Source organism: Cheilinus undulatus, linkage group 20 (assembly GCF_018320785.1).
Source record: "Cheilinus undulatus linkage group 20, ASM1832078v1, whole genome shotgun sequence".
Classification (NCBI taxonomy): Eukaryota; Metazoa; Chordata; class Actinopteri; order Labriformes; family Labridae; genus Cheilinus; species Cheilinus undulatus.
In genome coordinates, this window is record NC_054884.1 from 41005070 (window position 1) to 41018552 (window position 13483).

At 38.7% G+C, this 13483-nt stretch overlaps 1 protein-coding gene across 1 annotated transcript in view; it reads left to right on the forward strand.

The window, feature by feature from the left end:
* The window catches only part of a1cf (apobec1 complementation factor), a 28105-nt gene continuing 14622 nt past the window's right edge, over positions 1 to 13483 (forward strand). The window contains exons 1-7 of the mRNA XM_041816548.1: positions 1 to 70; positions 8344 to 8494; positions 8657 to 8791; positions 8880 to 9010; positions 9115 to 9353; positions 11362 to 11526; positions 12280 to 12377. Of these exons, the coding sequence (XP_041672482.1) occupies positions 8393 to 8494; positions 8657 to 8791; positions 8880 to 9010; positions 9115 to 9353; positions 11362 to 11526; positions 12280 to 12377 (870 nt within the window). The 5' untranslated portion in view covers positions 1 to 70; positions 8344 to 8392. The remainder of the gene's footprint in view (positions 71 to 8343; positions 8495 to 8656; positions 8792 to 8879; positions 9011 to 9114; positions 9354 to 11361; positions 11527 to 12279; positions 12378 to 13483) is intronic.

The window sequence follows — 13483 nt, forward strand, 5'->3', positions numbered from 1 at the left end:
TGTGATCACACACGAGCCCTCAGAATGACACGGCTCTGATCCCAGGGAGGTGATCTCTGAAATTGCTCAGGTGAGTTTCTCTGTTTTTGGTTGAGTTGAAGGATTTTTTATGGCATTTAAAGACACAAAGAGAGAGAGAGGGAGAGTATTAGTGAGTAATGATCGCCTTCTCCTCTTCTTCTGTGGTGTCTTATGAACGGTAGCAGTCAGAGGAGCTTCTCACAGCTAACTGAACAAACAGGCCCGGGCTAACGTGGCGGAAAAGAGAGAGAGAGAGTGAGGATGGATGTAGCTCGACCACAGGAGAGTGGGGATGTAAAACTCTGTTGTCAGATCTGAGTTCATGAATAGAGCAGTTATACCTGAAACCTCACCGTTAGCTCTTAAACATGACTGAGAGGTTTGATGATGAAGCACTAACACCGATAACAGCGCTGAGACGATAAAGGTCATTTCTGATCAGCAATGATTTATCAATCACAGCTGAAACCATGGTCAATGATTTATCAATCACAGCTGAAACCATGGTCAATGATTTATCAATCACAGCTGAAGTCGTGATGATCAATGATTTATCAATCACAGCTGAAGTCATGATGATCAATAATTTATCAATCACAGCTGAAACCATGGTCAATGATTTATCAATCACAGCTGAAGTCATAATGATCAATGATTTATCAATCACAGCTGAAACCATGATGATCAATGATTTATCAATCACAGCTGAAACCATGATGATCAATGATTTATCAATCACAGCTGAAGTCATGATGATCAATAATTTATCAATCACAGCTGAAACCATGGTCAATGATTTATCAATCACAGCTGAAGTCATGATGATCAATGATTTATCAATCACAGCTGAAGTCATGATGATCAATAATTTATCAATCACAGCTGAAACCATGATCAATAATTTATCAATCACAGCTGAAACCATGATGATCAATGATTTATCAATCACAGCTAAAGTCATGATGATCAATGATTTATCAATCACAGCTGAAACCATGATCAATGATTTATCAATCACAGCTGAAACCATGATGATCAATGATTTATCAATCACAGCTGAAACCATGATGATCAATGATTTATCAATCACAGCTGAAACCATGATGATCAATGATTTATCAATCACAGCTGAAATCATGATGATCAATGATTTATCAATCACAGCTGAAGTCATGATGATCAATAATTTATCAATCACAGCTGAAGTCATGATGATCAATAATTTATCAATCACAGCTGAAACCATGGTCAATGATTTATCAATCACAGCTGAAGTCATAATGATCAATGATTTATCAATCACAGCTGAAGTCATGATGATCAATAATTTATCAATCACAGCTGAAGTCATGATGATCAATAATTTATCAATCACAGCTGAAACCATGGTCAATGATTTATCAATCACAGCTGAAACCATGATCAATGATTTATCAATCACAGCTGAAACCATGATGATCAATGATTTATCAATCACAGCTGAAATCATGATGATCAATGATTTATCAATCACAGCTGAAACCATGATGATCAATGATTTATCAATCACAGCTGAAATCATGATGATCAATGATTTATCAATCACAGCTGAAATCATGATGATCAATGATTTTAAATCACTTTTGATGTGGACTAAAAAATGTCAATATTTTTAACTGTAACATTTTTTTCCTTTATTTCAAAAACTGTCTGAGATTTTTACAGACCTGATCTGTCCAGTGTTCTCATTTTCTGCATATTTGTCACTTTAATGTTCCAGATCATCAGACTATGTTGATATCAGACTCAGATAACCTGACTAAATACTACTGTCAGTGTTTAAGTGATGATTTCATTATTCAGGGTAAATCCATTCAAACCTAGCTGGTCCTCTGTGAAACAGTCACTGTCTCCTAAACCTGATAACTGGATGTCCCATCCTCGTTAACTGTCAGTGAGTCTTTCTCATCACTGTGGAGGAATGTTGTCCCACTCATGTCAGCTGAATAGTTTTCGTTCAGCCACATTGGAGGGTTTTCCAGGATGAACACTCTGTTTAAGGTCATGCCACAGCATCTCAGTCAGATCTAAGTCCAGACATTGACTAGACCTCCAGAACATTCATCTAGTCTTTACTCCATTCAGACCAGTGTTCATTTTGTCGACTAAAACTCTGACTAAAAATGTTCGTCAAAAGCCTTTTTTTTTTAATGACTAGAACTAGACTGAGACTAACAAAAAAAGATCTGTGATGACTAAAACTAGACTGAGACTAACAAAAATAGATCTGTGATGACTAAAACTAGACTGAGACTAACAAAAATAGATCTGTGATGACTAAAACTAGACTGAGACTAACAAAAATAGATCTGTGATGACTAAAACTAGACTGAGACTAACAAAAATAGATCTGTGATGACTAAAACTAGACTAACAAAAATAGATCTGTGATGACTAAAACTAGACTAACAAAAATAGATCTGTGATGACTAAAACTAGACTAACAAAAATAGATCTGTGATGACTAAAACTAGACTAACAAAAATAGATCTGTGATGACTAAAACTAGACTAACAAAAATAGATCTGTGATGACTAAAACTAGACTAACAGAAATAGATCTGTGATGACTAAAACTAGACTGAGACTAACAAAAATAGATCTGTGATGACTAAAACTAGACTGAGACTAACAAAAATAGATCTGTGATGACTAAAACTAGACTGAGACTAACAAAAATAGATCTGTGATGACTAAAACTAGACTAACAAAAATAGATCTGTGATGACTAAAACTAGACTGAGACTAACAAAAATAGATGTGTGATGACTAAAACTAGACTGAGACTAACAAAAATAGATCTGTGATGACTAAAACTAGACTGAGACTAACAAAAATAGATCTGTGATGACTAAAACTAGACTGAGACTAACAAAAATAGATCTGTGATGACTAAAACTAGACTAAAATCTTTTGAGTTTTCGTCCATTGTGTGTAGGGAACTTTGTGCTATGTTGTTTTGTGTGAAAAGTCCTGTACAAATACAGACTGACTGATAAAATGTCACATTTTCAGAAGAAGATTTCAGTGAAAATTCTTCTTGTTTATGTGAAAAAAAAAGTTTGAAATATTTCCCAAATGTTTCAGTGAAATTTTATCATACAGCCTAAAGATTCCAATAAACACTTCCACCCACATTCCATGAAAATTCATGAAAATTTTCAGGCAATTCTCCAAAAATTACCTGTCAAATACCCGGTAATTTACAAATCCATTACCCCCCCCAATCCAAACAAATATCCTAAAATTTCTGTAAAAATTAGTGAAAATTTAAAAGCATTCCCCCTTTTCAAAAAAATACAAATACATTTACCAAATTTCCATGAAAAACATTTAACGCAAATTTCCTGAAAACCTTTTCCAAAATAAACGAACGTCACCAAAATATTCTTAAAGGAAAATCCCTCTACCCTCTGAAAATTCTTCTAAATCTAGCAGCAAATTGTCCTGATATTTCAGATTCATGTTGTTGTTTTTAACAGACAGTCTGGACCAGTAAATGTAAAACCAACAGCAGAAATGACGACTGTCTTAATGAAACCGTTCACACTCTGAATAATCCGTTACTGGACTGAAGAGCAGAGCTGGTCATATTTCCCATAATCCTGTGTTATGTTCAAACGTTCTTGATGAAAGTCTGAGGTTGGCTTTCTATGAGTGACCTTTGTCCTTTTCTTGTTTTGACCCTCGTGGGCCTCCATAGCTTTGAGCCTCTTCATTAGAGGAACCATAAAGCAGCAGTGGATTTAGTCTGACTGAGGTAGACAGAGATGTTTCTGGATGAATGTATTGATAGATAACTGAAGGATCAGCTGATTGATCGATTATTAGGGTTGTCTGATCAAAGCGTCTGCAGACGCCCCTCTATCAGCCGTATTGATTGGCTGATTTCAGTAAAGCGGCTCAGGTCACCTGAACCTGCTCACCTTTAATCAGGTCTGTCAAACATTTCCTCTTCTCTGTTCAGCCTCCAGGATTGCTGTTTGATTCTGTTGTTAGCTTTAAACCTGAAGCCTGGCGTGTTTTTGTCACACGCAGATTTATCAGACATGTTTGCGTGTTAATAACCCACAGCAGCACAGAGACGCTGGAAATATTGTTGAAATTATCCTGAAGAACACTGACGACAGCAGGATCTCTGCTGTTTAGAGCTGTTTTAATCTAATCTAATGGAGCTGTAATCAGTGAATGACCTCCGACCTCTCTGATGTGAAAGCCCAGATCTTCTCAACTCTGAGTTTCTCTGAATCAGACGGAGACAAAGCCATTGGATCTTTATTCTGATTGTTTAAACCTTTTTTCTCTCAGGTCTGGAGGTTGATTTCTAGCAGTGTTACTCAACCAAAGAGCCAAATTGTTAAAAAATACATTTGCAAGAGCCACAATCTAAGTGTTGAAAAGTGTCAATAAGTATAAGTTAAAGGCAAACACGAAGAAAAATGGCAAAAATGGGGGGGGAGTGATCAAAAAATGAGTAAAAGTTGGTAAAAATGGTCCAAAAGTGGCATAAACATGGCAAAAATGAGTGGAAAGTGACTAAAATTGGCAAAAATAAGAGAAAAGGTGGCAAAACTGGGCAAAAGTGGTATTTAATTGCAAAAGGCTGCTTATATGGGCAAGACGTGGCAAAAATAGGCAAAAATTGAAATTGAAGAGTTCATTTGCAAAACAGATAACTCTGTTTTTATAAATTGTTTTAAAATGTTTTTAATTATAATATCAGACTGAAGTTGATTGAGTTTAATTATAATAATTTTAATTAATTAATGATTTTTTAAGATTTTAGATCAGAAGACAGCTCAATTGAAAGTATTAATTTTAACTCTCAGCTCATTGTTGATCACAATGGTGTTTAACTGTTTTTGCAAATGAACTCTTTAATTGCAAAAAGGAGGATAAAAGTGGCTGAAAAGTGACAAAAAGAAGTGGCAAAAAAATGGGCAAAAGTGGCAAGGGGAGAAAAGTTTAAAAAAAGGTAAAAAAGTAGCAAAAATGTGGCAAGAAATGAATGAAAAGTGACTTAAATGGGCAAAAATCAGCATAAAGGTGGGGAAATGGGCAAAAAGCTTCAAAGAGTGGCAAAATGGGAAATAAGTTGCATTTAACTACAAAAGGCAGTTGAAAAGTGGGGGGAAAAAGCAAAAGGGGCAAAAAAAAATGCAAAAAGTAGGATAAAAGTGTCAAAAATGGGCTTGAAACAGTAAAAATGTGATAAAAAATACCAAAAAAAATGCAAATAAAGGCAATGGAGATCTAGCCCTGGGTTTATTTAAAGGTCTGGTTGTAAAATCAGGATAAATCTGATGTTCTAAACTCTGCAGCTCTGATCAGCTGTTGTTTCTAACTCTGAGCTCCAGACATCTCATCCTCTCAGACTAAAGAACCCCCTCTCCTCAGCAGTCCCAGTCTTCTTATAGATATCTGGGATTTCTAATCAATGTTTCTCTGATGTTTCAGCTTCATTTTGACCGACTTGTGAAGAAGTTAGAGCCTTTACTGCGTTTATTTAATGACTCTAATTGTCTATATTACGCAAAAGGTGGGGGTGGGTGGGTTTGAGGGAATGTTTTTAATTTGTCCATGTACAGCACTTTGAGTTACATGTCATGTATGAAAAGCGCTTTATAAATAAAGTTTGATTGATTGATTGATTGATTATTTAGAAATTAGTCATGTTGACGTTGGGTACATGCATCATCTTCTCAGTGCCTCCAGTCTGTACTGATTACCTAACGTCCGTCTGTAGATGCTTAAAGGAGCTTCAGGTTGGCTGCTCCTGCAGGGCAGTGTCTGTCCATGTCTCTGTAGATAGTTTTAAATGTGGATTAAAGGTGTTTGAGGAGGATGCATAGGTGTGTAGATGTTTAGACCGATGACCTTCTGCTCTGTGACTCAATTTAGTATCTGTGTTTGCTCTGGTTTTCATGTCTTTGGCTCTTAGAAATGAGATTCTTAATCTCAGAGGGGGTTTCCTCCTACATACATTTAAATCTAAATAAATAAATTATGCATCGTATCGCTCACTGTTATCCCTGAATCTACTAAACATTTTATTCTCTGCCTCAGAAATGTGTCTGAAGGAACAGAGGTCTGAAGTTTTACACATTTATTTGATTTGTATACAGCTTTTTCCCCCCTCAAATTCATTCTTTAATTTATTATGATTATTATTAATAATAATAATAATAATAGTAATAATAATAATAATAATAGTAATATTGTTATTATAGAAATGGTGGTTAAAATAGAAATGAAAAAAAAAACAACAATATAAAAATAATAATAACAATAATTATAATTTATAATAACAATAATAATAATAATAATATCATTATTTTTAGTATCATGAAAAAAGTAATAACATTTATAATTTTCTTTTATTTTTAATTTTTCTTTTCTTTTTATTTTCATTATACCAAGTGGCCCTATTCCTCCTTAAATTGGACTTTCCTTCCACCAGCAGTAGTAATTTAGACATTTTTGGACTGTTGTGTATATCTGTGGATCTGTTAACAGTTCCTTCAGAAATTAGTCAGACCCCTTCTCTTTTGTTGTTTCATTCTGATGCTGCAGTCATTTAAATTCTTTTTTATTCTCACTAATCTGCGCTCAGTTCTCCATGATGACAAAGGGAAACCATGATTTTAGCGGTAAATGATTATTCCCCATTAGCCTCTATAATGGATTGTAGACACTCATGTTGTTGTCATAACTCCACTACCTGGGTAAAGCTGCATTAGTGATTGATTATAAAGAAATTAATTATTATATCCATCCACAAAAACTCTGAAATCTGCCGTGAAGTGGACTAACCTTTGACAGAGTTGAGACAGGAGTCAGTGTGTTATCTCTGAGTAGATGAAAGAGTGGGCTAGTTTCTCTGTGAAGGCCTCTGCTCAGCTCAGAGCATCTGAGGAGATTCCCACTCTTAGTCTCTGGCCTGGTTTTTAACGTGTGTGGTTATTTTACCTCAGTCTGGTGTCTCTCATGTGCTTCTCATGTTTCCCACATAAAGTCATGTTTGCAGTGAGAAAGGAGGCCAGGCTGCAGCCTGTCAGAGTCTCTGTTAATGATTACAGGATAGACCTTGACCTCACTGCTGCAGCTTCTAAACACTCTCAGACCTACTGTCAGCTTTAATGCATGATCACACAGACTCACCGTGCTGGATAGGTATTCGGACTTCAGATAAACTCACCAGATCTCTGCATTTGGAGAAAAACAGAAGTTATAAACCCTCCGCCACATTTGAGTCCATTCAGTAGTGTGATAAGGCTCCATCGACCCTCTGCCTGTTTCTATGCATCAGAAAGTACACATTAGTTTCTGCTGGTCCAAGCTTCTTCTGACAATGAAGCAAGGCAGACCCACAGGTACCAACACCACTGGGTTTAAAACTCCTATTATTCTGATGCAATAGTTAAAAGACTCAGACTTTGTTTTAAACCCTTTTGAGCTCTGCTGCGATCTCCTTAGGGGATCTTACTCTGTACTGGGAATGAGATCCCAGATATAAGCCACTGAAATGAGATTCCTCAGGAGGAAGTCCAGCTCAGCCTTGGAGAAAGGGTGAGGAGATCAGAAGTAGAGCTGCCGCTCCTTTGCATCAAAAGGAGCCAGATTAAGGTTGCATCTGGTCAGGATGCCTCCTGGTCGCTTCCCTTTGGAGGTCCTCTGGGCTTGTCTAACTGGGACCTCAGAGTCTCTCAGGAGGAATTGGTAGTGGCGGGGAGAGGGGTTTCTGGGCTACCTTACTGCGCATGATTTTTCTCTCAGATAAGTGGAAGAAGATGGATGAATGAAAATGGGTCATTTATTGGAACAAATTTCCCTTTGGCAATTATGATCTCACACCAGATGATTTTGGGCCTGATGTGGTCTGGAAACCTTATGTCTATCTTCTCCAGTGAATTATTTAATGAGAAGTACAGCCTGGTGGTGGTTCCCTATTCCCTATTAAAGTGGTGGCTGAGGAAGGACAGCTTTGGTATTTTCTGTTATATAAATGTTTTAAGCTAGGGTTGACCATCAGGCCCAATGACTTTGACCTCTGACCTCCAAAATCTAATCAGTACATCCTTGAGTGAGAGTGAAAATATATGCGAAGTTTATAGAAAATAGCTCAAAGTGTTCTTAATAGATCTCCTTGAGACGCAACTGTCTATATCCTGTTAAACATAAAACAGTACGATATCTTCTGCATATAAAGTTACCAAAAACAAAGAAAAGCTGCTTAAAAGCCATTTGTGGGTTGTTTTTCTTTTCTGTCTTTCCTCGTTTTCAGTGAGCACCCCTAATTTACCTGATTGTTGTATCGCTGTCAATCACACCCAATGGAATCCAATCAGAAAGCAGGCATGGATGGACTGGCGGGGACGCAGAAGGAGGCGGCACTGCGGGCGCTCACGCAACGCACAGGATACCAACTGCTACAGGTAAAGGAGCTCCACACCTGAAACATTTATTTATGAATCATTTATTTTATACACTAAATTTACTGAAGTCTGATTGACTTTTACGCTTCCAGCTAACAGGCTTTAGCGTTTTCTTTAGAGTAACGGTGGAAGATTCACATATGACTTGGAGATGTTTTTCAGGAGAATGGTCAGAGGCGTTATGGTGGCCCTCCGCCCAGCTGGGAAGGCCCACCGCCAGAGAGAGGCAGCGAGATCTTTGTGGGTAAACTACCGAGAGATTTATTTGAAGATGAACTGGTTCCGCTGTGTGAAAAGGTGAGCGGGAGTGAGAAAGGGTTAAATCTGTTATTCACAGCTGCACCTCTGTCTCATGGTTTGGCCCTTTCTCTCGTTCTGTCGGCAGTTTGGTAAGATCTACGAGGTGAGGATGATGATGGACTTTAACGGGAACAACAGAGGCTATGCCTTTGTCACCTTCAGCACCAAACAGGAGGCTAAAGCAGCTATGAAGCAGCTCAACAACTACGAGATCAGGTCAACAGCACACTCCTCTATTTTATCTGTGAGCTGACACTGTAGCATCGTTGGTTTGTTTTTTTTATATGTGTGTTTCATTTTCATTCTCCTCCGTTCTGCAGAAATGGCCGTCTGCTCGGAGTCTGTGCCAGCGTGGATAACTGCCGTCTGTTTGTGGGTGGAATTCCTAAAACGAAGAAGCGTGAGGAGATCCTGTCTGAGATGAGGAAGGTCACTGACGGGGTGGTGGATGTCATCGTGTACCCCAGCGCCGCAGACAAATCAAAGAACCGAGGCTTCGCCTTCGTTGAGTACAAGAGCCATCGAGCTGCTGCTATGGCCCGTCGAAAACTTCTGCCAGGTAGGGAACAAACACGGAGTACTGATGGACCAAGGGCCAGGAGGTGTCAGGACTATCAGTGATGGAAGAGAGGAAGACGCTTTTCATAACATTCCACTCTGTATTTCACTTTCTGAGTTAAACAGACAACATGGAAACTTACCAGACTCTATGCTCCCCTTAGTGAAACACAAGGTAGGATGGATGCATAGGTGGATGGATGATGGATGGATGGATGGATGATAGATGATGGATGGATGCATAGGTGGATGGATGGATGGATGCATGCATGGATGGATGTTGGATGGATCATGGATGGATGAATGGATGATTGATAGATGGATGGATGGATGGATGGAGGTCATAATGAGCTAATATTTTCCTGAAATGGTAAAATGTCTCAGTTTTAATCTCTGATTTAATGTTTGAATTATGTTTTGATTAAATATGGGTTCATGAGATTTGACAATTTTTTTAAATTTTCATTTTACACAGCGTCCCAACTTTTCTTGAAGTGGAGTTATAGATCCTTGTCAAACCCTTATTATTGAAAAGAACTTTATATAATTGTCTTGTTTCTGCTAAAGACCATGGCTTTGTTAATGTATTTCATGGTATTTCATTACCCAGCATTCATTGCTCTTCTGCAGTAATGACTTAAACACATGTAGCTGTCATGATTCTGGTATTTTAAAGAATCATCATCGCCTCACAAAAGAAAAAACAACACCATAAAATAAGTCAAAGTCTCATGACTGACTTTGAGGCTGTGTTATCAGCAGCCAATCACACTTCAGGTCACTGTGTCAGCGTCCAATAGGAGAGGAGCTCTGATGGGAGGATTGATGAGATAACGTCAGTGTGGAGGGAGTGACCTCAGCTAAGAGGAAGAACCATAAACACCATTAGACCTCTGTGTTTCTGTTGTTCAGGAGGTGACTGTCACTCAACCGGGCTGATCAGTAGTCTGACTGAGAGCTGATCATTCTTACTGATCACGCTATTGATAACATAGACTGGTGATGAGTCAACTGTACCTGCTGAGTCATGGTGGCTCAGAGAGAACTAAATCAGACCAGGATCAAAATGATCTCGGTTTCTATTGATCACACTAGCCCTTATCAAGGTCCATTCTCTGGGTTTATCAGGGTCCAGTCTCTGGGTTTATCAGGGTCCAGTCTCTGGGTTTATCAGGGTCCAGTCTCTGGGTTTATCAGGGTCCAGTCTCTGGGTTTATCAGGGTCAAGTCTCTGGGTTTATCAGGGTCCAGTCTCTGGGTTTATCAGAGTCCAGTCTCTGGGTTTATCAGGGTCCAGTCTCTGGGTTTATCAGGGTCCAGTCTCTGGGTTTATCAGGGTCCAGTCTCTGGGTTTATCAGGGTCAAGTCTCTGGGTTTATCAGAGTCCAGTCTCTGGGTTTATCAGGGTCCAGTCTCTGGGTTTATCAGGGTCCAGTCTCTGGGTTTATCAGGGTCCAGTCTCTGGGTTTATCAGGGTCCATTCTCTGGGTTTATCAGGGTCCAGTCTCTGGTTTTTCTTTCAGAGCCTAGTCTCTGGGTTTATCAGGGTCCATTCTCTGGTTTTTCTTTCAGAGCCTAGTCTCTGGGTTTATCAGGGTCCAGTCTCTGGTTCATCAGGGTCCATTCTCTGGGTTTATCAGGGTCCAGTCTCTGGTTCATCAGGGTCCATTCTCTGGGTTTATCAGGGTCCAGTCTCTGGTTCATCAGGGTCCATTCTCTGGGTTTATCAGGGTCCAGTCTCTGGTTTATCAGGGTCCATTCTCTGGGTTTCTCAGGGTCCATTCTCTGGGTTTAGGTCTCTGTGGTTAGGCCTGTCATGATGTCATTGGTAAGATTGTAGGTCAGTGATGGGTTTAAATTTTAGATTTAGAAAAAAGACCAATGTGTGTCAGTGAAGATTTGATACAGCTGTGGACTGGGATCACTGACCAGTTTAACCAGTTTCTCAAATCCATGAAACCACCCTGGAACATGAATAAACTTAAAGACTCTTCCTCTGGTGTCTCTAAGGTCGTATTCAGCTTTGGGGTCACGCCATTGCTGTGGACTGGGCGGAGCCTGAGGTGGAGGTGGACGAAGACACCATGGCAACCGTCAAGATCCTGTATGTCAGGAACCTGATGCTGCAGACCACGGAGGAGACCATCGAGAAGGAGTTTAACAGCCTCAGACCAGGTACCTGAATGCAGCACAGGTGACTTTAGAGTCCTGGAAAACCCCAAAGTCGTAGGGTCCTTGAATGCAACAACAGGGATAATAACTCAGATGATTACAGATCTGCAGGGAGATTAAAATAATTTGTCAGGTTTTATTGGATTTGATGAGTTCGGGTGGGTAAAGCAGTTTAAAGAACATGTAGAGGTTTCAGGACCTTTGTTGTTTGGTTCCTTTCACTGGTCTGTAGATCTGTGAACAGGTCAGTGCTGCTCAGTCATACCACTGTAATCCACCACAGACATGATCACATGGTCAGTCCTTCTACAAGGTCTGAAATCAAAGTAAAAATATGAAGTGGAAGAAGAAGAAGGATCAGAGACTTTGTTAAAGTTCACTTCATGTTTTTGTCCATCATGCTGAAGCAAATTCTTTAAATCTAAGCTCGTTTTTTAAAAGTTTTCCTTCGTGCTGCACTGAACGCAACTTTAACTCTATTACATTTACCCACAGCTCACTGCATTTTCAACATGAAGATTACATTTGAAGTCTAATTCCTGAATGACATATTTATAAGTATCACATACATATTATTACATTATATACTTTTCTCAAAGATATCTTTGATTCCATGATCTCTGCTAGCAGATGAGTTTGTTCTGTTTGTTCATTAGAGAAATGACCAGGAGCAGAAATGTCTTTAAAAATTTAAACATCGAGGCTCAAGAAGTCCAAACAAAGATCCAAACTCAGATCAAGTGTCTGGTCTTTCAGGTGCAGTGGAGCGGGTGAAGAAGATCCGAGACTACGCATTTGTCCATTTCAAGCAGAGAGAAGACGCCATCACAGCCATGAACACCCTCAACGGGAAGGTAAAACTCAGCCAGCATTGATTTACTCAGCATTCAGATCATACCTGTCAGCAGCATTTAAGAAAGGAAAACTTAAGACTGAAAAAGACGTCATTTTAAGGAATTCAATTTTAAAATCAGGAAAACAGACCAAAACTTTATTTACACTAACACTCTGTTGAACAAACAAAACTCTCTACTCAGTGCCGCCATTTGTTGCATTAAAACCTAATATTTTGGTCTCTGCTGTTTAAAATGTATTATTTCCTGTATTTTTGCTTTTTGCTTTTTTTTGACATTCTTGCATATTAACAATTTTTTGTCATATATATCTATATCTATATCTATCTATCTATCTATCTATCTATCTATATATATATATATATAACACATAAGGAGTGTTAAGGTACGTGTGTATGGTACAGACGTGTACCGAATGAATACATGTGGAAAGAAGCTCACATACAGACAGCAACAACCTTAATATTCCCTGATAAAAGTGTCCTGTTTAGGAACTCTTTGTTTCCCAGTAAAATACAACAGTGGACAAAGACAACAACAGTAGCGCTGACATTATTCAGCAGCTGAGTCGCTGACAGCACGTCGTCCAGTGGACCAATCAGAGCATTTGAAAAGGCTCCACTCAAACAAGAACGTTGCTGTAATGAGAAGGACCAACAACAAGGTTATTTAAGATCGTTTTTATTCTAACCCTGGTGCTCTGGCTCTGTGAATCACATTTATTCTACCTTCAACTATCAGCCTCAGAGGAAGGGGAGAGGGGTCTCCATCATGTCTGTAGCTATGTCATAGATAAAGTTATCCTCAGATTTCACGGCTCTAACCTCTTTATCCACCAAGATAGGCTGTGAAAAGTTCTCCCAGACTCTGTCGTAGGTCCCATTGGTTAAAAAAATAATCCAGTGCTGAAGTCTGTGTTGAAATCAGCAGGAAAGACGCTAATTAGCATACTTAACAAGCTTACTTGGGGTTGTATGATGATGTGTTCAGGTTGGCTGGGAAATTTTAGTGTTTAAAGAATAGGTATAAATATGTCAATATATCAATTAAAATAACCTAGTAATTCAAAAATGGATTTATTTATGAATAGGTTCAATTATGAAGAA